This window comes from Hylobates moloch, unplaced genomic scaffold (assembly GCF_009828535.3).
Source record: "Hylobates moloch isolate HMO894 unplaced genomic scaffold, HMol_V3 SCAFFOLD_20, whole genome shotgun sequence".
NCBI classification, from domain to species: Eukaryota; Metazoa; Chordata; class Mammalia; order Primates; family Hylobatidae; genus Hylobates; species Hylobates moloch.
Genome location: NW_026652295.1, coordinates 34,740,169 through 34,764,909, shown reverse-complemented (window position 1 = coordinate 34,764,909; position 24,741 = coordinate 34,740,169). Strand labels below are relative to the sequence as shown.

At 47.8% G+C, this 24,741-nt stretch overlaps 1 protein-coding gene across 9 annotated transcripts in view; it reads right to left on the bottom strand.

The window, feature by feature from the left end:
• BRPF3 (bromodomain and PHD finger containing 3) overlaps window positions 1–24,741 on the bottom strand; it is a 92,899-nt gene that overhangs the window by 13,312 nt on the left and 54,846 nt on the right. For 3 of the 9 annotated variants that reach the window (XR_009211375.1, XM_032140266.2, XM_032140265.2), the window contains exons 1-9: window positions 22,127–22,368; window positions 17,332–18,805; window positions 14,299–14,455; window positions 11,671–11,802; window positions 9,222–9,350; window positions 8,609–8,921; window positions 7,577–7,879; window positions 5,071–5,577; window positions 1,450–1,543 (exon numbers count right to left, since the gene is read on the bottom strand). Coding sequence is in view for 8 of the 9 variants with exons in the window: in XM_032140266.2 (XP_031996157.1) it covers window positions 1,450–1,543; window positions 5,071–5,577; window positions 7,577–7,879; window positions 8,609–8,921; window positions 9,222–9,350; window positions 11,671–11,802; window positions 14,299–14,455; window positions 17,332–18,779 (3,083 nt within the window). In the remaining variant the exon portion in view is untranslated. Of the gene's footprint in view, window positions 1–1,449; window positions 1,544–5,070; window positions 5,578–7,576; window positions 7,880–8,608; window positions 8,922–9,221; window positions 9,351–11,670; window positions 11,803–14,298; window positions 14,456–17,331; window positions 18,828–19,942; window positions 20,078–21,601; window positions 21,703–22,126; window positions 22,369–23,361; window positions 23,680–24,741 lie in introns of those variants that run through there. The other 6 variants (XM_058432578.1, XM_032140261.2, XM_032140263.2 and 3 more) reach the window with 6 other exon arrangements.

Below are 24,741 nucleotides of genomic sequence, written 5' to 3'. Positions count from 1 at the left end.
TCCTACCCTGACCCCAACAAAGTGGGCTTCCAGATACCTTATCTTTGAAGGGAGTCAGGAACTTCAACCCAGGTCCAGGCTAGAAGCATCATGTAAGATTCTGAAATCTTTCTCTTTCCTGTGCCCGATAATTTTTTCCCATCTACTTCCCCTGTATCTCTGGAGGCTGCAATAGGAAGCTAGGGCAACTCTGAGGGTTGGCGGGGCATAGGGGAATCTCAGAGAAACCACAGCAGGGAACCAGTCCAGGCCAACAAGTAGCTGGTGACCCCCTCAGCCCTACCAGTAGTCCCACAGCCCAGGTAGACTGAATGCCTAAAAGAACACATGCCCAGTCTGCCTTGGAAGCACTTCAAACACAAATAGTCTTCTGGTGCTGCCCTGGGACCTTTCCTCCCCTACTCTGAACCTAAGATCCATTCAGCAGTCATGTGGTGGGGCCATGACATTAGCCTTCAGGACAAGTCACTTTTCCTTTGTGGCAGTGAGGGTTTCTCATTTCTAAGAGTCCTCCCCGCCCTGGTGTCTTACAGAACACAGAGCAGGGGCTCCATAAACTCTTGTGCCTGGAAGAAACTTTAAGGTCTGGTCTGAGAAATCCTCTCTTCAGATAAAAGAATGGGAAGAAATCCATCCCTTTTCAGCTCAAGGACTGTAGAAGAGCTTTGGGGCCTTTGTCTGAATAAAAAGCAATTCCAGGCCAGGCACGGTGGCTCACACCTGTAATTCCAGCACTTTGGGAGGCTGCAGTGGGCAGATCACTTGAGGTCAGGAGTTCAAGACCAGTCTGGCCAACATGGTGAAACCTCATCTCTACTAAAAATACAAAAATTAGCTAGGCGTGGTGGCATGTGCCTGTACTCCCAGCTACTCAAGAGGCAGCGGCAGGAGAATCACTTAAACCCAGGAGGCGGAGGTTGCAGTGAGCCGAGATCGGGCCACTGCACTCCAGCTTGGGCAGCAGAGCAAGACTCCATGTCAAAAAAAAAAAAAAAAAGGCAATTCCAAATTTCCTACTTGGTCATTTCATACACCTACACCACACCTCTATAAAGAGGCTATGACGCCCCAAAAGGCAAAGAGCAAAACCAAGTCTGTAATGGCTGGGTTGTCTAAATGTGTGTAGGGGCAGCAGGGGACTTTGGCTCAAATGTTAATTTCACTGAGCCATAGGAGATTTAGCTTTCCCTATCCTCTAGAGTCCAAATTCAGCCCCACAAACCCTGTAAAGCATCAGCACTACTCTTCCTCTCTCAGATCAGATCTGAGAGTCAAGGGTCACCCTGTTTCCTAGGAACTCCCAGAGTTACAGATAAGAGGCCTCAGGAAATAGCAGGAGTGGGGGAAGAGAGAAAAAGGTAAGCAGGAGGAGGTTCAATCTGTAGTTGAATGGCGAGTAAAAGGAGGGGTAGCAGAGCTGCTGACAAAGCTTTGGGAATGTGTTCTTACCTGCAAGCTTCAAATGCCAGTCCACCACTGAGACCCAAACTACATTCAGAGTCAGACCCGCTTTCGGTGTGTTTTCCAAAGCCGTTGGTTATGCCTGCCAAGGACACACACAGTGAGTCTGAGTGCAGAAATTCCCCTTCCCAACACATGCTACAGGGTGAGGCAGCCACCTCAGGAGGGCTCAGTGAGGAGTGGAGAGGATGGCTATTCCTTTCCCTGTGAGAAATGGGTCTTGGGTGATAGAGAAGATCTGATCAAGACAAAAGTTTGGGGGGAAATATTGCTGGCTAGGGCAAGGAGCAGACACTGCAATTTCCTTCCCATCCTTCTGCTTTTTGTTTAAGGAAACCATAGCACACAGCTCACTCAGCTACTGTCATTTGGCTACACAGGGAGATACTAAGACTTCTCCTACCCTGGCTGGCTCACAAGTCCTTGGATCTGCTTCTAATTTCAAACCTCAATTATCAGGTAGCCTTCTCTGCCTTTTCCAGGAGCCCAACCGCCTTGCCTCTTCAGATAAACACTCACATAACCTATGCATCACACAGCTGGCAACAGCTAGTTTGATTCTTTGGGGGTGGTGTCAAGAGAGACTAGAGATGGATAAGGGCCCTTTGTCAACCACACCCTGAGATATCTCACAAGGCTAATCCAAAGTGAGGATGGGGGCACTCTTCAGCGGAACTAAAGCAGCCCAGAACTTCCTGGGAGGGAGAGTCAGAACCTGGGGTTCTAGGCTGGGCTCTGAAACACAGGTTCCTTTTCTCTTGCTTTGAGGTCTCTTGACCTCTCCTTTTGTGAAGTGAAGATAATACCTTACTTACTTACTATTCAGTATGTATGAGAGAAGGTCTGTTTATAGTGGGGAGCCCTTCAGAGGCAAATGAAGGCTGTTTGGTCATCCCAGGTATATGACCTTGAAGTGAAGGCTTCCACTCTCCTATCTATCCAATTTATTTTTCTATTTTTTGAGATAGGTTCTCGCTTTGTTGCCCAGGCCAGAGTGCAGTGGCGTAAACAAGGCTCACTAGAGCCTCGATAGCATGGGTTCAAGTGATCCCCTGCCTCAACCTCCTGAGTAGCTGTGACCACAGGCATGCGCCCTATGCCCAGCTAACTGCTTAACTTTGTAGAAACAGGGTCTTGCCATGTTGCTCAGGCTGGTCTCGAGCTCCTGGGCTCAAGTAATCCTTCTGCCTCAGCCTCCCAAAATACTGGGATTACAGGCATGGGTCACTGTGCCTGGCCTTTATCCAATTGCTAGCCACACTAAAAGTCCTATAATTCTAACAGCTGAGCCAAGAGGTGTACGGAGATGGGCCAGGCACCTGATTTGAAAGCTGTAAATTACAGACACCGTAACTAGAAAACTGTGAGGCAAGTCCCTCCTATAAGAGCAGGTGTCTGAGCCACAATGTCTATCCTCTGACCTGGCTCTGCCTCTAACATTATGACCACAATTTAAATCACTGAAGCCATCTGTGTCTTGGGTGCCTCACTTACGAAGGATCAACACCTCTTTTTGTGAGATTCAACTAAGGTTGTATAGAAGTATTCCTGAGTGTCAGGCAACTGGGATGGTGAGAGAGAGAGACAGGATTCTAGCAGTATCTCCAAGCAACAGGCCCCCTCAGGTTGGATAGGCCTCATGTACAGAGCTACTTCCCAATAGCAGGATCTTTCATTCTTTTAATGCAGTGTTCTCAGCACTGTATGGCTAAGCCTGATTCAGCTGAGAGGATGACAGTAACTGCTACCATCTACTGCTATATGCCAAGTGCTTTATAAAGGGTATTTCTAGTTCTTAGAACCCTGCAAGGTAGGTATCAGAAACTCCATATTAAGAATAAGGAAACAGACTCAGAGAAGTTAATTAATTTTCCTGTGGTTACACAGCCAGTAAGAAATTGCGGATTTGAGTGCAGGTATGCCTAACTCCAGGCCTTAAGCTCTTGCCTCTATATACCAACTTACTCCCCTAACACAGAAAAGTTTTGGCCAGATGAGATGGAAAGGTATTGTTGAAAACAAAATATCAGGCAAGAAGACAGAAAAGCAAGTGCTGGCCACACAGTCCAAAGTCACCACATAAAAGTACATGAGGGACACAAAGAGCAAAAGCCAAGAGCAGCCCTCCCTGCCAAGAAGGTCGGTCTTCCCTAACCCACCAAGACCTAAGTACTCTGCACGGCATTCAAAGTCCTTCACATTCAGTCCCATCTCACCCATCCACTCTTGGCTCCTGATGCGCTGGGAAGCCCCTCTCTAAGCTATCCCTCACAGAGATTCTGTCCTCCTCCTTGTTCCCACACACCCAGGCCTGAGGCCTTCATAACCATTCCTTTCCACAGGGCCTCATCCCACAGGGACAGCTCAGCCCAACTCCTACAGCTCAAATTCCCTGAACACCTCTAGCAATGCTACCTCTCACCCGACAAATAACAACATACTGTCCACCACTGTGATTTCTCTAAATTTTGAGAGACTCATTTGCCCAATGGCCTGTGAACCTTCCAGAGCTGGAATTAAGTCTGACTTATTTTATTACTTCCCCACAACTACTCATGACTAGCTCCTGCTGGATGTATATTAAGAATACTTTAGGTGAGGCGTGGTGGCTCATGCCTGTAATCCCATCACTTTGGGAGGCTGAGGCGGGCAAATCACTTGAGGTCAGGTGACCAGCCTGGCCAACATGGTGAAACCTCATCTCCACTAAAAACACAAAAATTAGCAAGCCGTGGTGGCGGGCACCTGTAGTACAGCTACTCAGGAGGCTGAGTCAGGAGAATCGCTTGAACCCAGGAAGCAGAGGTTGCAGTGAGCTGAGATCATGCCACTGCACTCCAGCCTGGGCGATGGAGCAAGATTCATCTCAAAAAAAAAAAAAAGAACTCTTCTTTAGTGATGGAACCTCCATTACATACCTCTATCACCACCTTACCCCACCCGAACCCCTCTGCTGCAGCCAAACTGGTTCCCTCAGTGTTCCTCAGACATGCAGGCATGTTCCCACCTCCAGGACCTGTGTACTTTCTAGTCTGTCTTTTTGGAATGTTCTTCCCCTAGACATACAAATAGCTCATGCCTTCAACTCCTTCAGATCTTTACTCAAACGTTACCTCCTTAGAAAACCTGGCCATCCTCTCTAAGACCACTCTAGCATTCCTTCCCTGCTAGATCTTTCTCCAAAGCTTCTAATACAAGATACAGTTTACTCATTTGCTTTTAATATATTCCCCCATAAGAGAGGAGATTTTTGTCTGTTTTGCTCATTGACTTTTTTCCCCCAATGCCTAGAACAGTGCCTAACACAAATATTTGATGAATGAACTGAAATGAAGGTAGGAATCATTTTACTTTATACAACATTGCATTACCCTCAGGGCCAATGAATCCCAGACACAATCTGGCTCTCTGGAAAATACCTGCTCAAAGCCTATTTCCCCTGGCTGCTACTCATGTGCCAGGCCCAACTGTGAGCTATGGTGCCCTCAATGCTACTACTGCTGTTCAATGGGGCCATTAGAGAGATGGCCAACTGGGGAAGGTGCTGGTTGGCAAGGCAAAGCAGAAAAGCAGATGCGAAGTATCAAGAGAAGTCCCAGGCAGGGTCACCTGTCTCTTCCTCCTGCTGGGGGGACCTCTCCCCTTCGCTCTCACTACAGCTCCTGCTCCTTGGCCGCTTCCGGGAGTGGCGCTCTTCCTCGATGCTGGCTGGAGAGGCAGGAGAGCCTGCCACACCATGGTCCTCGCCATTCTCCAGGACCCTGTCTGGGCTTCTCTGTAGCTTAACCCCATTCTTGGCCTTCTTGAAGAGGACTGATGTGCGGCGACCCACACCACTAAGTGGGGTACCGGCTGGGGTGTCAGGGGCCATGAGGGATAGTCTGTTGATGCCATTGTCACTGAGCAAGCGTTGCAAAGGCTCACTCCCTAGCTGCAGTGGTGATTTTTCCAAGAGCTCATCTTCTTCCACCTTTCTGGGCTTTAGGAACCGGCTTGGAGGTTTGCTATCATTGATGGGTTTCAGAGTAGGGGGCTCCGGGGGGGATTCTTGCTCAGACAAGGAAGGTGCAGGCCCAGTGGGCTCCAGGGTTGGCGGAGGAGGCAGTTTGGAGTCATCTATTAGAAAAAAAGAGAACCTGCTTGAACATTTTAGAAAGAGTCTGCTCCTACAAGCTAGATACTGACACTGACAACCAAGGACCAAAAGCATGGGCTGTTATAAGGCTTGAGATGCATTCAAGGTCTTAGATCTCAAGCAAAGAAAAAGGAGGATTAGGTTTGTTTTTTTTTTTTTCAGAGACAGGATCTTGCTCTGTTGACCAGGCTGGAGTGCAGTGGTCTGATCACAGCTCACTGCAACCGCAAACTCCTGGGCTCAAGTGATTATCCCGCCTCAGCCTCCAAAGTAGCTAGGTCTACAAGCACACACCACCACGCTTGGCTAATTTTTTAAAAAAATTTTTGTAGAGACAGGGTCTTACTATGTTGCCCAGGCTGGTCTCAAACTCCTGGCCTCAAACAATCCTCCTGCCTCTGCCTCCCAAAGTGCTGGGATTACAGGGATGAGCCACTATACCCATCCCTAGGAGAAGTAAGTTCTATCTACACTAGTAGTTCTCAACCCTGGCTATGCATAAGAATCACATAGGAAGTTTCTTAAAAATTCCAATGCCTAGGCTCTATCCCATACCAACTGAAACCAAATTTGTAAAGATATGGTATTTCGTTTTTTAAAGCTTACCAGGGGAGTCTAATGAAGTGAGGATTGCAAACCATTGCTCTACACCCAAGAAAGCCACATGCTTAATCAATAAATAGGTTAAGTCTCAGCTTGACAGATTAGGTATCTATAATTCTCACTGGACTCAAGAGTTTTCTCATCTGTCAATCGATTTTATTTCACATCACCCAAGTGAGAACAAGTACAGCAGGCAGAAAAAGTTCAAAAATGTGAAAAACAGAGACCAAGTAAGTTAAATCAGTGGTTGCCAAACATGTCTGCTCACCTACCACCTTGAAACTTTTGAAAGTTGAGACTTCCAAGCCAAAGCCCAGACATCCCTAACTGAATCTATGGGAGGTGAGGTTACGCTTTTTTTTTTTTCTAGGTGATGCTGTTGGCCTACTGGGCACAACTCTGTACTGCCACAGCCCCAGAAGTAGGGATACAAATGGCATGCTGACTGTCATATGGGGAGTCCAGAGGAGTCGCAATGGACACAAAGCCCTCTGATGTCAAATGTGATCTCTCAACCATGTCTCCATTCTCTGCCAACCTAAAATAAAATGGGCTGTTACCTACAATTTGGGCCCCTATCCATTTGAAGTAACTTCTAGCCTTTTGGACTGTGTGCGTGACAGGCCCTCCCAAGCTATAGGCTCAGATCTGAAGGCAGGTATGAGGGAGACAATTTCATCCCCAATGAAGGAGAAGAATGAGAAGCAGCTTAGCTTATAAGGTTCCTGGGTTTCTGAGAATCACTTCCCCGGCTGTCTTTTCTTCTTTTTTATTTTTATTTTTTTGTCTTTTCTCAAGATTAAGAAAAACTGTGGAAACCAACTATCTTTTATAGTCTGGCCTCTCTACTTGAGATGGGCCTGTAGATACAGCTAGATGGGGTAAAAACCATGAGGTGGCTCAAAAGCCCAGGGTCTTTCCTTCTCTGCTATCCCCTCACACCCCAACCTAACCTGCTCTAAGAGTCTCTCCACATGATGATACAAGGTAGGCTGATATTTAACTGGTATGTACAATACGGCTGTATCAGGTGCAAAATACTGACATACTTAATTGGCTAATAAACAGCTGCTGGGCTGCAGCACCTGAAACTCCCCACAATCCAGCAACTAAATATCCACATCAGGGGCTTTTGGGAGCCCACTCCAATATAACAGCCAACATCTACTGAGATGGATAAATTTTTGTCTCTATTGATTGTTAAATATTTTGAACATCATCCCTGCGTATACATGGAAGTGTGACCCTTCCAAGCACTTTTGCTTGCCCACAAGTGTCAGATCTAAACTCAGAAAGAATATCCCCATTATGATATTTCAGCTTAGCCTTTGTCCCTCTTTACCCTCCAACCCCTGCCTGCCTGTGACTATCTCTCACCTCTGTCCCCATCGTCTTCTGGCTCCTCCTGCAAGGCCTGCTCCAGCACAGCTGCATCCCCCTGGGGCCCTGCTGGCAGCTCCCCATTGGATACTGTCTTGTTGAGTGATGGTGGCTGTGGTGGTGGTGGCTGTGCCAGCTTCTGCCGAAGGGCATTGATCTCCCGGCGTAGCAGGCGGACACGGCGGGTGCGGGCCCCACTGGACCGCATGGCGCTCACCAGGTCCAGTTTCTCCAGCAGCTCCTTCAGCTGCACCTCTGGGGACAAATGGGCCCGGTTCTCTGGGATGAGGATGTTGTCCACTGCCAGGGAGAAGGGAGGACAGAAGGGGCTGAAGGACCCGCCCAGCACAGGGCAAGAGAAAGGGGCCGAATCCTTCGGATGCAAAACTCTCTCTTGGAATGCCTGGGCCAGCAGCTTCCAGCAGCGTCACTGTGGGCCTTGGCCCTGCAACACCACTGCCCAGAAGGCAGCCACAGGGGCAAGGTCAGAATGTGGGAAACGTCTGCAGGAAGCAGTTCACAGTCATGATTATGGGCTCCATGGAGCAGGCATGAGGCAGCTCGGCAATACCCTGGCCTGAGTGACTGGCTGCTGCCATCGAGAAGCAGAGAGCAGGGACAGGCAGCGTGTGGGGCTCAGAGGCAATTCCATTTTTCTGGTCATCCACCTGCAATCTTCTGAATGAGCCAGACACACACCAGCAATGCACTCTCCCTGTCCCATGCTCCAATGCCATACAGAGGGGATCCAAGAGAGGAAGACCTCTGATGAGGCTTTAAGCTTTTCAAACAGATCACTAGTACCTGATTCCCCTTTTCTACCACTTAAGAAGTGCTGAGTACATTAGTTAAACTTTAACCCTTAGAACTATTCCAGCCACAAAGGTATACCTCAGTCTGTGCTCACCCTCAGCTTTGCTCCTGGAGTCTACCTATAGCCCCAAGGACCACCCTGATCCCTCACTCTGTAGACTCTGTTCCTGTGCCTCCTCCTGGCCCCTCTCCTGCCCACCCATCCAGGCCTCTCACCGTCTTCCCAGGAGAAGCGGTAAAAGTCTTCCAATTTGGGTGACTCGGGCAGGTGAGTGCCCCTCTCGGGGTCATAGCCGATGTTCTCTGCCTGCCGCCGGGCGTGCCGTAGGATGGCCCCTCCCAGGTCCCGCAGGCGGACAGCTGCTCGGTGGAAAATTGTGTCTTTAGCATTATACTTCATGCAGTTGGTAACTATAAGGTTAAAGTCCTCCTCAAACTCCTCCAAGGTGCGGTACAGGTGGGACTCCAGCTTCCGCCTCATAGTAGAAAAATCCATTGGCTTGGATATGAATTCCAGGTAATCTGGAACCTAAACATATAAAACCTGTACAATTACAACAACCATTTACTAGCCAAACAGGCACACCCTTCACCAATACTCTTGGCCTCCTCAATTTCTGATTTGGCCAAGCCAGGCTAACTCAAAGACCTACAGTCCTGGCCCACCCTGGCCTGCTGACCCCTCATCAAGGGCAAGTCTACTAGCTTGGCCAGACCCACCCTCCTACCCCTGGTTTTGTACACCCTGTGGCCCAACTCCTTCCTAGCCTACTCAGACCCTGTTCCAGTTCAAGAAGAATTTACTACTTGGAAAGTAGGGGGAACTTGCCTCACTCAAGTTGACTGGTTCTGCGAAGATGTGTGCAGGATCCTTCTCCTGCAGCAGGTCCAGTGTTGTCCTCAACAAAACATTGAATGGCATCAGCTCCAGCTCCATGGCAGCCTGCTGGACTTTGACCTGTGGGGAAAGTGGGGTGAGATCAGATCAGAACATCCCCTGCAAAGATGTACTGAAACTTTTTCTTGATAGCTTGACTTTTACCAATCATGTACAACAAATTTTCATAGAATATTAAGCTGACCAGTATATGAGGAGCTATCACCCAACCTTTAGCCTAGGAATAATGACACCAACAGCTACTATTTTGATTGTTTCCTATGTACCAAACATCATACTAAAATTTACAGTAACAATAATAATTATCATTACAATTATAATAATTAACACTTCTATAGCCCTTACTAAATGCCAGGTAATGTTCTAAGCATTTTATGTAAAATAAATGAGTATATGAAGTAGGAACAGATGAGGTATTTTACAAAGAGGAAATCAAGTAACTAAGGAACTAGGAGGAAACTAAGTAACTGGCCTAAAGTCATAGCTAATAAGGAGCGGAGTTGGGATTCAGTCTCAGACAGTGGTTCTACAGTGAGTGCTCTTGACCATTATGCTATACTAACTCTGTACTTGTATTACCTCAATTAAGCATCACAATAACCCTGAAACAGAAATTATTATCCCCATTTTACAAATATGGATCAGAACAAGGATCACCAAGGACTAAAAGAAAAAAAATACAAATTAAAAAAATATATATGGAATCTGAGGTTTAGAGAGAGCATGATGAAGGAGTTACTAGTCTAAGGTCATCTGGCTACAAAAGAATAGAGATAGGATTTGAACCCAGGTCTGACTTAGTCCAAGGGACACAATGATGATGTAAAATGTGCTTGAACCAGAATTTCCCATTCAGTGTGCTGAGATACTGATTCCATCAGCCCTTGGAGCATCTGGGTCAGCATGGGGTCAGCAGGGCCTCCAGGCTTGCCCCCGCAAGTGGCAAGTAGCTTCATATATTTACAGTAGTATGCTGTACAAATGCTATTTTCTACATATGCCCTAATATGAAAAGTTGGGAAGCCATAAATTAAGACTATAGAAAATTTCCACCTTTTGGCTATATCAAAACAGGCCTGCCTACTTCCCCAGGACCAGGCCTTCTTCTCTCTCTCATTTCTCTGAACCAGAGATGAGATGAGAAGTTTAGCTGTGGGATCATGCCTGGGATAGCACAGACATTTTGAACCCTTGAAGAAGGTCCTGAGATGTCCTCCATGGCCATCCATGGTAAATATGGCATGAGCTGCCCAGGCTATGAGGAGGAAACTCAGGCTACTGTCCTGCTAGAAAAGGGGTTGTGCTAAGGCTGAACATTGAATTAGAATTTGGAGAAAGAGAAAGAAACATCTTTTTTTTTTTTTCCCTTTTTGTGGAGAACAGGTCTTGCTTTGTTGCCCAGGCTCGTCTCAAACTCCTGGACTCAACCTATCCTCCTTCCCTAAATGCGGGGATTACAGGCATGAGCCACTGTGCCCGGCAAGAAAGGAACATCTTTAACCTGGGCCTCCGAAGCATGCGAGTGACAGCTGCTATTCCTAGACCAGAGAGAACAGTTTTGGCTTTTCATCCACTCAATTAATAGTATTTGCTCTCTGCCATGTGCATAGACACTTCAGAGAAGCAAAGAGTATTGATAATAATGACAGCAGCTGACACTTCTCTGGCTGTTACTATGTGCCAGGCACTGTTCTAAGCTCTTTACATGATGAAGTCATCTAATTCTCAAAACAACCTTATGATGTAGGCTCTATAATTACCCCCATATTCCAGGTGAGAAAACCGATGTATTAAGCGATTAAAGAACTTGGTTAATGTTACACAGGTAGTCAAGAGGCAGGATTTAAACCCAGGCAGTCTGGTGCCATAGCTCATGTTCCTAAACACTATGCTACACTACCTACCTCAACATTTCCTATGCTCAAGGGCTTAAAATCTCCTAGAACAGAGGAGAAATAGAAAATGTAAATGATTCAAGACCATAAGTGTTTAAGAGTCACGTAGGAACCCTCAGAAGTTCCCAGGCCAGAGGCTTTCAACTGATGATGCCCATGAGAATGGTCTAAGAAGCTTTCCAAAATCCTCAAGGCCAGGCTCCCTCTGAGAGACTTCCTGAATCAGAAAATACAGGGACGGGCCCAGGTCATATGATATTAAGCTTATGCTTGAGGCCACCAGGAGCTGAAACCCAAACTATAGAAACCATCAGTAGCACCACATCTAATAGAAAGTAGGCAGATCTTGGAGCCTACAGTCCTGGGTAGGGAGGGGAGAAAGAAAGCTAGCATAAGGCAGGGACTCCCAGATTTCCCAATACTAGACTAACAGTGGGAGAAAGTGGCCTTGAACTAGGGCCCTAGGGCTGCAGGCTCCTCTTTACCTGCTCTCGTTTGAGCTTCTCTCTCTTCCGAATCAGCTCAATCAGCAGCCGCGCCCGCTCCAAGTCATGCCGGAGCTTCTGCCAATACTTCAGCTCTTCCTTCACTGCACTTGTCTTCTCATCCTGCTCTCGCTATAGGAGGGAAGAGAAGAGGGACTAGGAACCTCCTTCTTGCAAAAGTCCTCTCCCTGTTCAAGCCCCATGGGGCTGCAGCAGGTAAAAGTCTTGTCCCCTTCCTTGATCCACAGTTCCAAGAGCCCTTCCACCCCTCTCTACCCCATGCTGTCCTCCTGAGCTGCCCCAGTATTATAGCACTGTTTCTTCATTATAAAGCAATAAACTTTGATGGAGTAGCATCTGGGACTGCTTCCCCTTACCCCCAGGTACACCAGAGAGCAGCTATGGCCCTCTGGGTCAGAAAGAATTTCATAAGAAAACCGACCTCAGGGGTGAAAAGAATTTCACCCTAGAGCTTTCACTTGGCTAGAAAACAAAGTGAGGTTCTTACTATAAGCTTGAACATACTCTGGTAAAACAACAAACAAATCACAATTCCTGCCCTAGAAAAGATTACAGCTGGAGTCAGGGGAAGGGAAGAGACCTAGAGCTTGAAGCACAAGGGCATATTAGCATAAAGATAATACAAACTAATAATATAAACTGGAAATAAAATGCTAAGAGGACACAAAATAGAAGATCTGAGTAGGTGGAGGTTAGATCGGAGAAGCTTCCTGGTGAAGAATCTTACTAGAGTTTTACATACAGGTAGGTGACAGACATGGATGGGCAAAGTAGTAAGGAAGGTCTCTTCTGGAACCAAAGGGATGAAAGGGGCAGAAACGTAGAGGCAGAATTAGTGATTCTTTGCTTAGTAAGCAAAACAGGCTGGCCAGAACAGAGATGCTGGAGAACTACAAAAGCCAAGGAAGATCCAGGATACAGCTAATAAGAAGCTTCAAACGTAAGGCAAAAGAGCCTTAACTTCGCCTGCCTAGAAAGAGGAGTATATTCCAGAAGAGGAAGTAAGAGAATGGAAGAGCAGGACATTGCTCACCTAGGCCTTGCTCCTCTCCACAGTCAGACATTCCTGCCCCAAAGCCAAGCTTATAAAATCAAGAACTAGGCCTTTCCCCAAAGGACAGATTCCCACCAATGTCCATGCCAAGCACACCTGCCCAGATGTAGGCAGCACCCTCCCTCTACAACCTCTTGGCCATGGAGGATCCCAACAGCATGTGAGTAAGAAACTACCAGTTGAAGATCAAAGAAAGAATTAGAGGCTGGAGATCACCTAGAAAGCTATTGCTGAGATTAAGAGGGCATGGATGAGCAGGAGAGCTGCAGAATGAAGACAAAAAGCCAGTTGATAAAGCCCCCAAAGCAGCTTAAAGGATGATTAACAATGGCCCTTAGGGAGTAAAGAGTCAAAAGTAACTCCAAGGTGGGGAACTCTTGATATGAGTCCAGGAGGGAGGGGAGAGCCATAATGATGGGGAAATAAGTTTACTGAGAGGAAAAAAGATAATTAATTTCCAATATTTGAGTTACAAATTAACAACATCCACATGGAAATATCCCTGAAGGACTGATGGCAGAAAAAAGGGATGAGGACAAGACAAAAAGTCTGGAGCTGCTATTGCACAGTTATTGTCAATTATGAGATTGGACATGTTCTCCAAGCAAACAAGCAGATAGCAGAGCCACTAGGAATGTTACCATTAAAGAGCAAGAAGTAGGATCAGCATAGGATACAGTCAGAGAGGTAAAAGCAGCCGGAAGTGGTATCACAGAAAAGCTCTTAGACAAAGTCATTTGTGGTGTCAAATGCAGCCCAATGATCAATCAGGTGAGAATATAAGGAAAGACTTCCTGGGAGAAGGTAGCTGATGTTTTAGGGGAGGCTTCAGTGGAGCAGGTGGACCAAAAGGTTCAAGAGGGGCCAGATATAGGCTTATACTTCAGGAGTTTAGTTACAAAAGGCCAAAGTGAGATCAGACAGAATGCAGAAGGCACCAGACTCACATAAAGCTTTGCTTCATCTCTGGAGCAGCAGTGTGGGAACACTTAAAGGCAGAAAGAATAGAACAGGTAAAGGGGGAGAAAGAACTAAAGAGTTAAAATAAGAGAAATTAGGAGCAGAAAACATTAAACATGCAGCAACTCCAGTTGCTAATGGCTAACAGCCACCACAATTGGACAGGCTGTGTGCTAAAACTTAGATCGTAAATTTGTGTATTTACTATGAAACATTTTTTGGCAGATGGCAGTATAATGTCTTGAGGAAAGGGCGCTTTTTCCTAATTAACACAATGTGGCCACCCTGGCTCTCATTCAGCGTACTTCTTGCTTTCTGCTACATCTAGAGGATTTTCCCCACATATTTGGAAAGCTAGGCATGCTCTCCACTCTCCCCTAGAATTCTCTACAAAGTCAAGTCTCACCCATCCAGAAGGAGCTGCTTGAAGATCTCTGTAGTGCTGGGGGTTGTTCCTGGGATAGGCCACCCAGACAGGTAGGCAAAGTCTCCATGGAGGGATCAAGAAGGGGTGCCAGCCCCACCCCAACCATCATTCCTTTTCCTTCATTCTCCACCTCCCTCTACCAGCCTCCAATCACCACTGCACCTACCTGCTCAGCGTTTCTTTGGGACTGCAGATGGGAGTGCAAGCGCCGGATAAGAGGGACACCATTCCGTGCCTGCCGCTTCAACAGCCAATAGTTGTGAAGCCGCTGCATAAACTGGTTTTTCCTCTGAAAGGAGAGACCACTACAGATCTTGTTCAACCTTGAGTAGAGGCACATGGAAGTGAAAGACAAGGTCAGTGGGCAGCCCAGATTATAGCTTATGCATCCTATCCAGACCCTGGTTCATTTCTGAACTTATACAGGAAGACAGAATAAAATGGCCAAATACCTCACCTCAGAGAAAGGCTTGAAAAGGACAGTAAAGTTAAGCAGCTCAGATTCAGCATGAGTTATTTCATTTGCTTTTCCACCTCTTGCCTTGCAGTCCTAATCCTCCAAAAGACCCATCTCCCAGAACCCTGTTTCCTATGGTCCTGGACTTCCTTGTTCCAGGTATGGACTGAGAAACAAGCCTATGCCTCAATACCCCCACCCTCCTCTTATAAAAGCAGTGAAAGGGAACAGGAACTTGGGTAAGCTATGGTTAATGTGGCCACTATTTCCTGCCTTCTGCGGCTGAGAGTCCCATCAAACCAGGGGGTAGCCCACAAGCAGGCTGAGCCCAATGAAACCCCTTAGACTTGTTTGACCTCTGGTTTTTCATGGTATAAACCTCAACAGCCTAAAAATGCTGTTTAATTTTGAACCAAATAAAAAAAAAAATTGGATCTAAAGATGTAAGAGGATGGGAAATGTGAAAACCCAGCTGGCTAAACTACTCAAAAGTCTTAAGGTCAGGGTTTAAGACAGTAACTCCTTGGGGAAGGAAAAGGGGTAGGAGAGGAACTAATGCAAGCCTATAATATCTGTCTTTAATATCCATATTGCAAGGTGGGTATCATTATTCCCATTTTACAAAAGATGGAAAGGCAGCATAGGAACAGAAGCTGAATAAACTGTCAAAGCAACTAATACAGCAAATAAGATGGTGGATCCAGGTTGGATTTGAATCCACGATCTCTCTGCTATACCATAGTACATCCCCAGACTGGTTATCCACAGGGTAAGCAAGGCCTCAGTGCTCTTGTGGTGTTTCCTCTCCTTTTTCTCTTCATGCCACTCCATTGAAACAAAGATAAGCACAGCTAAACAAGTTGAAACCTTAGAAGGATGGGCATGTTGGGCAGGACATTGCTCACCTAGGCCTTGCTCCTCTCCACAGTCAGACATTCCTGCCCCAAAGCCAAGCTTATAAAATCAAGAACTAGGCCTTTCCCCAAAGGACAGATCCCGACCAATGTCCATGCCAAGCACACCTGCCCAGATGTAGGCAGCACCCTCCCTCTACCTCTTGGCCATGGAGGATCCCAACAGCATTTGTGCAGGTAGGGAAAAGAATAGTAATAATAAAATAGCAGCAGCAGCAGTAGCCACCATTTATTGAGCACTCACTATTTGCCAGACACTGTGCTAAGTGCTTTACTTATATTATCTCATTTATTTCTCACAAGAACTCTATGTGGTGGGTTCATTTACAAATAAACTAAGGCTTAGAGCAGTTAAGCAACTTGCCAAAGGTCACATAGGTACTAAGTGATAGAAATGGGGTTCAAATGTAGGTTTGTCTGGTTCTTAGCCAGCAAGCTCTGCTGGCCCCAGCAAGAGGCATCTAGAACAACATATATGTCAACCAAAGATTCTAGCCTCAGGGTAAAACCACCCTACAGATGGGAACTAAGCATCCACCCACTTACCTCAGGAAAAAGAATAACCTAGAACAGCTCTGTGACTAGAAAACACATTCAGAGTCACTGAAATTCTAACATGGGTAATAGCTGGTAATAAGAGCCTCCCCCTTCTGATCTTGCACTTATGTCTTCTTCCCAGCCTGGCAAGTCTGGTTGCCTATTCATAGCTCTCACACAACTCTTTCCCCAGCACTCCTTTCTCTCTACCCTTCTCATCAAGAGAGACGGACTACAGGAATGCAACCTAGAGGCATCATGAGCCCCAGCTCTTGTGGTATAGGGTCTGTCACTTTCCACCTGATTCCATCCCTTAGAACAGGACATGGCATGTATTAAGTGCTCAATAAATATATCGTTGAATGAATAAAGGAGTGAACAACTTTACCTCCCTTGGCCGCAGTTTCTTCATCTGGGGGTGTGGGAGAAGGTGCAAGGACTATATCAGATGAACAATCTCCAAGACTCCTTCCTGCTCTAACAGTGCATACTGTTTAATGAACACCACCCCTGAAATGAGCCTCTGCTAGGAAATCTTCCTTATCTCTTGCTTCTCTGCCAAGCTCCCATCCCTCCAATGGCTCCAGATACCTCTGATGTTTTAAAACAGGTACCATGGGCTCTCTACAGACTCAATGGCGGGGGGGGGGGGGGTCCACAGAGCTTAGCTACACAGCTGGACTGAACGATCCTCTTATCCCTAAATCTAAAGCTTCAAGAGGAGGAATAGCATGTTCTCTCCACACCACCACCCCCTCATACCCAGGAAAGAACTTGCTGGACAGCAGATGGCCATGCCGATCCTCTGAAACAGTGGTTCTTCACTGGGTAATTAGTTCTACCCTCCCCAAGGGTTTTTGAAAACATGCATGAGGAGTGTTTGAGTTTGTCACAAAGACCAGGCAATGTGGGAGGGGATGAGACTGACATTTACAAAGACCAGGGATACTAAACATCTAGAAATGTACGAGACACTTCTAATAATGAAAAATTATCCTGTCCAAAATGTCACTTAGTGCCCCTACTGAAAAATACTGTCTTAGATATCCTATCACCTGAGTTTCTAAGTAACTTAAGTGTTTTATTTCACTTTGAACTAAAGGAAATACATTACTCTGAGGGCACAATCAAAACCACAAATCAGGCCAGGTGAGCCTGGGGTCAAAATGAAAAGTTTAAATTTGGGGAGGAGAATAGTGTCCAACTGTGTTTAGAGAAGGCCTGGCACAGGGCCAACACCAACCCAAAAAGAAACCATGAGTCCCTAAGGAGCCCTTCTGGGCATGCTTACCTGTAAGAGGGTATCTGTGGGACAGCGAGCATGGGGAGAGTGGAGGGTGTGTCTTGGCCTGCTTCCTCTGGCTCCTTCTTGATCTTCTGCTTCAAACTCATCTTGTTCTTCTTGGGCACTCCCTTGAGGGGGCCACTCACCCCACCTTGGCCTTCCTGCTCCTCTTCCTCTACTTCTTCCTCTTCTTCCTCCTCTCCATCACCCTCCTTCAGCCCTTCCTCATCACCAGTCTCACTGATGCTTCTAGGGGAGTCGCCCTTCCTCCTAGCAGTGGCAGCACCTGGTGGTGAGTGGGCCTCACAGTAGGCAGTCTTGCGCACTGTAAAGATGGTGCCATTGAGGCTGGTTTCGCGCATGGGCTCAATCTTCATGAAGAGCCCAGCCCGCTGTGCACATGTCACATGGAATGCTGTGTAGCAGTTCACCTTATGGCACTGGATGGCTGCACCTAGCCCTTTCTGCTTGCAGATATAGCAGGTTAGTTTCCAGCGGGCAGGCGGGATATTGTCAATGCCCTCAATAGGTTCCAAGAACACGGTGTTAGCAAAGCAGACTTCAGGGATCCAGATGGCACACACCACATGAGCCCAGTGCCCATCACTGGTCTGTTTGAAGGCGCCACCCTTATTGGGGCAAAGGACGCAATCCACAGGCCGGGAGGGAGACTGCAGGCAGCAGCGGCACAGCCACTGGCCCTCAGGGATGTAGGGGACGCCATAGCACTCCTGGTGTACTGCCAGGTTGCAGATGTCACAGAAGAGAATAACGTTGCTATTGTGACATTCATCATCCAGGCACACACAGCAGAAAGCGTCTTCATCGATGAGTGACTGTTGGGCCCCACTGCTGCGACTCTCCAAGTATGACTCTTTCTCAAGCCGGTCTAACAGCAGCTCAAAGGTGTCTGCAGACACCAAACTGTGCCCATCTACTCGCCGCTTTTCATTCACCATGTCCAGCCAGGCAAGGTCCTCCTCATCCATGTCATACTCTACCTCTGCATCCAGGTCTTCAGGTGGCTTCTCAATGTAGCGATAGTAGGCAGCAGGCAGCGGGGGTGCTTCTGGCTGGATGCCTGAGTCCACCATACGGAAGCTGGGCTGTGGGAGGTGGAAGGAAGTACCAGATGCATGCTTGGAGCAGGATTCCTTCTTTTTGCCCTTGGATGAGGGTTTCTTGGACTTGCCAGGGAACTGAGGCTGTTCACTGTTTTCCTTGTTACTATTGCATTCGGTGATATCCTGGGCAGTTAGCTCATCCTCAGTGATGATTTTGAGTGGGTCATAGATGCTGATACGATGCAGGCGTCCATCAATGTCTACCTCGACAATCCGCTGGGCCTGGGCATATGTCAGGGTCTCCCGGGTGGGTGAACACTTGAGACTGTAGGGGGACGGGGAACGCCGGCCCTCGGCATTCTGCCGGGACTTCCGACGAGGCTTCCTCATGGCACCTGGGAACTGAGGGGACAGGCCTAAGGAGAGAAGGCCAGGAGACTATGAGTTGGATGCCCTTATGCATCCATTCATCCTACCATATGATCAAGCATCCACCAAGAGGACTGGCTTTTCCCTCTGTCTGAACAACCTGCCCTGCCCCTCAGGCATCCACATGGCTTGCTCCTTCACCTCCTTTGAGTCTTTCATTTCTTCAAGTGAACACTTCTCAGTGAGACCTTCTCTGACCACTTTATCTAAAATTGCAAATCCTTTTCCTCCACCAGCAATCTACCTTTCATTCTGCTTTATTTTTCCCTTTAACATTCATCATCTTATACCATGCTACATAATTTACCTACTACTATGTTTATTGTTTCCTTCCTTCCACTAGAATATAAGCTCCATGAGGGGAAGAATTTTTGTTTGTCTTGTTCACTGCTATATCCCCAGTTCCTGGAGCAGTGATTAGCTCCTAAGTAACCACTCAATAAGTATTAGTTGAATGAAAGAAGAAATCAAACACACATGATCCCTGCCCTCAAGGAGCCCTGTCTAACTTAAAAGACAGAAAAGTAAACAGATTATTACAGTGTAACATGGGGAAAGATCTAATGTTCTAATGATGTAAATAAAGCTGTGCGACAGCTAACTACGGAAAACACATGTAGTTAGGGGTTTAGAAAAGAAAACAAGAACAGCATCCACTGTCAAGCTCTGTACATGAACAATGGGCCCCATCAGAGGATCAAAAGTCACTAGAGTCTTCTCCCAATACATCTTACCACGATCAGAAACCCTACTCCTTGACCCTGCCTAGAGGTGAAGGGGTGAAGGCATCTGAAATGCCTATGATACATGGTCTAAGGGCTTCAAACTACGGTATGCAGGGTATTCCCTACAAAAGGCAGCATCCAGGACAGTGGTCCTCAGCCTTTTTGGCACCAGGGACTGGTTTCGTGGAAGACAATTTTTCCACAGATGAGGGTGGGTGGTGAACACTGTTCCACCTCAGATCATCAGGCATTAGTCAGAGTCTCATAAGGAGCATGCAACCTAGATCCCTCACATGCGCAGTTCACAGTAGGGTTCGCGCTCCTATGAGAATCCAATGCAGCCACTGATCTGACAGGAGGCAGAGCTCAGGTGGTAATGCTCGCTTGCCTGCCACTCACCTCTTGCTGTACGGACTGGTTCTTAACAGGCCACAGTCTGCAGCCTGGGGGTTGGGAATCCCTGATCCAGGATACACCAACGAGTACATTTCCAGGCAGAAACAAACCCTAGAAGCTCTGAGAGTGGCTCCAAGAGATCTCTGAAGTTATACTGGCCTGTCTAGGACCTTCATTCGACCTAAGGCCAAGATGATCTGGGCAGTATCTGAGGTAAACTCTCAATGCATTCTGTTACCTCAAAAGTCTCTCCCAGAACACTCATATCTAGTCTATCCTTGTACAGCCAAGAGAAAGTCCTAGTTTCCCGCATCATTCTCTGGATGACAAGCTCATAAGGAGCTGCAGTAGGCAGTTACCAAGGCTGTCACCACCAGGAGAGACCTTTGGGGATACAAGGCCCCATGGTGTGGGCAGACTTGGAAGGATACGAACAGAGAGAAAATTTCAAAGAGAAAAACAATTCATCGCCTTGGTTACAGGGTCTACCATCTATATAAAGTAGAGACAGTGGTAATAAAAGCACTTTTTCCAAACTACAAAGCCCTCTTACTTTTAATATTTCTCACAACTACCTTAGGAGATGGTGTAGCTATTATCATCTACACAGAAGCTCAGAAAGATGTCACTCAACCTAAAGCTAGTGATAAAGCTACAATTTGAACACAGGTCTTCCGATGCTCAATTCGTCTCAGTGGGAATTAAGAACACCACAGAGGTGCTATGGTCTGGTACAAAACGAGGCTCTGGGGCAATCTAGGTTCTAATCTTGGCCCTCCGTGACCTGGAAAAAGTCCCTTAAGCTCTCTATGCCTCCATACTCCATCAGTAAAATGAGGGTAACACAATCTAGCTCTCTAGGTGCTACTTGTTAATAAGGTATTATTAACATCCTTATTTGAAAGGCCTTCCAATCCCAAAGCGTGACTGAAACAAACAAAAAACCAATTTGGCTGAGGAGCAGTGCCAGGCGGGCTGGCACACACCCCATTTGGAGCCCAAAGGAAACAAAATCATCGCAGCAATTCTGTCCGGGTTCCAGAGGCCCTTGGCTACTGGATCCTTACAAATGCCAAGTCCCTGGGGGCAGACAGGGCCAACAGACCTGCTTCATCACCCACCCCTCCAAAGGCACCAAGGCCCTAGAAGAGGTGAGAGCATCTGCCTCGCACCGACCCTAAACAGCGCAGACAGGTGGTGCAGCGCCCCCTCTCATGAAAGCCGCTCCATCTTCTCCCTCCCCACCTGCCACCTCCTCGGCTACTCAAGCATCTCTCGACCAGGCAAGACTCCTACACAGACGTGTTTTGTCCCAACCACGCCTCCAGACACCGGGGAGAAACTCCAGAGGGGGAAGGGCTGCTGATGAGGGAAATGAAAAGAGTTTCGCCCACAAGGAGCTTACAGTCTAGACGAGTTTTTGGCGGGAGTTTCGCAACCTACACAGCCTTTCCCACATACACACCTCCAAAATATCTCCAACAACCCCCGCCCCGCTCAGATTTCCTCTCGGCACCCCCTGATCCCTCGCTCGCCCACTCCATCCAGGTCCCCGAAGAATGAGGAGCTACTGCAATTAGACTGTATCCCCTGCACCCCACACAAGATACTCAGGAGACAAGGAGGACCCCAGCCAAGGCTCCTGCTCCTTTAAGGGGGCACCTCTTCCAGAAGAATCTTGACCCCTCGGAGAAGAAAGGAGGGAAATAACATCTCCTCAGAGGGGAGGGGCGAGCGCACCAGAGACAGCCTGACGTGGAGTCCGACCCTCAGACAGAGAAAGCGAGCGCCAGCGAATGAGCGGGGCAGAGAGGCGAGAGCCCATTGGCTGCCTCACCTGCCCGTCAGAAGGACCCAGGGGATCAAGGGCCGCTCAAGGGGCGGGACTCTCGTCTGGCCAGGCCAATTGGAAGGCGTGGCGGGGGCGGGGCTTAGCGGCTCGGAATCCAGGGCTGGGGGGAGACAAGATGGCGGCTGCGGGAGGGGGTCCTCGCTTCTCAGCTCCCCCGCTCACCCGCCTTCTCCTTCCCTGCCGCCGCCCTCGCTCCAGGAGAGAGCTTTCGCACCGCCCCCGCCCTGCTCGGAAGGCCCCCCGCTTCTCCGGTTTCCCCCCGTGCAGTCCCTGGTCCCTGTAGGCCCCGCTGCCCCCGCCCCCGCTCTGTCCGGCCCCGCTGCCGCCCCCATTACCTCAGCCGCCTGCCCGGCCCCACCGTTCGGGGACCCTGGGCGCGGGCGGGCCGGCCGCCGAGCAGGTCGGCGCGGCCCGGGAAGCGGAGCGCGGTCTTCTCCCGCGCCTGCCTCCGTGGCCTCCGCCGTGCCCCCTCCCGGCCCGCGCTGGGGCCCCGGCCCGGCTGCCGCCGCCGCTCCCGGGGGAGGAGGGGGAATGGAGCCGCCGCTGCTGCCGCTGCCGCCACGGAGCCCGGCCGAAGGGAGGGAGGGATCAGCCCCCAGGCAGGATCCGCCCCTCCGGCCTCCCCCCGCCACCTCCACCCCTTCCCTCGCTCCCTCCCTGACTCTGCGGGCTCTCCCGCTGAACAGGAGCGAGAGCGCGAAAGAGGGGGAAACGGGAAAAAAATCCCCCCGCCCGTGCCCGGCGTGGCGGCGGCCGGGGCGGTGCGGAGAGGAACGCGGAGGCGCCGCCGCCGGCACGGGGCACCGTCCCCGGCTCGGCCTCACGGTGGCGGTGCGGGCGCGGCGGGGACACCGAGCAGAGACCAGGTCTGCGCCCGCCGCGATCGATCCCTGCGCACCACGGCCCTGCCCGCCACGGGGCGAGCCCGATAAGAGGGCTGTGGACGTTCGGGTCTAGTTGGGAGAGATAGGGGTCCCTGAGTCTAGAGCGGTCAGTCATTTTCTCCCCAGTCCTTGTGGGGGACGTGGCTACGGTTTGGAGCAGCAAGCCCCCTCCCCGAACTAAAGGGCCTCTCCAAAGGTTAAGCCAGGGCAGTCATTGAGGTCAAAACCGGTATGTAGTTTTTTGAGTGCGGGTGCCTACACGACTCCCAGAAAGTCGCGTCTCCCATAACCCCCATGCCCAGGACCTGAGGACAAAGGTCTAGCGATTGTCCGTCCCCTCCCCCAGTGAGGACAGCCGGGAAAGACCTGCCTTTGTTGTGTACAGGTGAGCGTCTTGTTCCGCACCAGACATCTTTTATTTTAAAAAATGATCTGACTTTTCCGTTTAAAAAGAGTAAACAAAAGTTTGACAGTCTGCTTAAGTATGCCTGGTAACTCGTCTGTCACTGTGGGCATGGGAAACACTTTAAACCTGACTTGGTTAATGCACTAGGCGGCTTTCTAAAAGATGCTTGACAAATGGCAGCATCAGACCAAACTGGCTTTTGTTTTGATGTAAAAAAACAAAAAAATAAAGAAAAGGGCTCCATTGCCACCCCCTTTTGCCTGTAAACAGGAAAGCTTACCTCATGTGACTGAAGTCTTAAGCACCAATACATAATGATGTTTATAAAGGACGTATGGATAAGCTGCCTGCAAATGTGAAGATGAGTGACAGTTTGAAAGTGTTTCCTCTGCCGGCACTTGTGGTGTAGCTGGTGAGACTCGATTTCTTGCTTGGTTCTGATGATCAAGGACATGTATTCTAGAGTCAGAAGGATGAAGGTTAAAGTCTTAGGATCCAAATTTTCTGAATGTTTAAAGTGAACATACTGCTACTTTTGAAGTATAGATGTTATACTAAGGAATTTAAATAGAGAGAGTTTCAAATTCAAAAGTTTGATTAAGGAAGCTAATTTGTTTCCAAGTAAATAGCATCTTCTGGCAAAGAGATAGTACAAAAATGCTTCTGTTAACCAATTTTTTAAATGCAGGGGGGTGGCTCGTGGAGCTAAGCAAGGGCAGGGCAATGTTTTGAAAGCTGTGAAGATGAAATAGTATGAATTAATGTCAAGTGTTCTGAAGCTAGGGGGAATAATCATTTGGAGGGAAGGTGTGGAAGAAAAAGATGATTAATTGTGGAAGAGAAAGCCCCAGAGGCAAGAAGATATTGCAATCACGGTACTTTTAGTTAAGAAAAAAAAAGTCTGAAAACTAACAGAAACAATCGAATTTCTTGTTCTTTTAAAACATGAAATGTAATAATCATTTATACATATGACTAGTAACTTTTATTTCTTGATGGATGTTCTCAAAATTTATTTAGCACAATTCCCATTTGTGTGATCAGGAGCTATCTTTTCCCACTAAAATGAATGAATAAATACCTTGAGAAAATGCATTGGTTTCGACTTGTAAGTCAAATAATGATTTAAATGCTGTTGAAAAGGCATAAAGTCAACTTAATGCGTGTGATTTTTTTCAGGTTTTTCTGTTCAAAGCTTTCATATTAAGACCTTATTCAACCTAAGTGTTTCTCTTCCATTTTCAACTTCTACTTTTTTAATGATAACATTACAGTTGCCCTCACTTTAATTTTTGACATTTGGAAGTGGTTTCTATGAGCATAACTGCACACGTAACCAGTTCCCCGTGATGGAATCTTAAATGTAACATGGAACAATTATGTTATTAAAAACAAATTTGGAACATATATCAAAAATCTCAGAGGCACTAAATTTAATTCACTGTAATCTTTTGCTATTTTAAACGGTTTAAATTCATAGCCCCTGGCCTTTCCAGTAAACCATACAGCAATTAAATTCAACAAACAGGGGCATGGACCTTTGATTCCAAATAGTTGTTTTTAAGAATCGTCCAGCTGTAAGTAGAAACCAACTTATTTGGGATAGGAGAAGGTTTTACCATTTAAAACTAAAAGAAACATGAATACAAAAAAAATCACC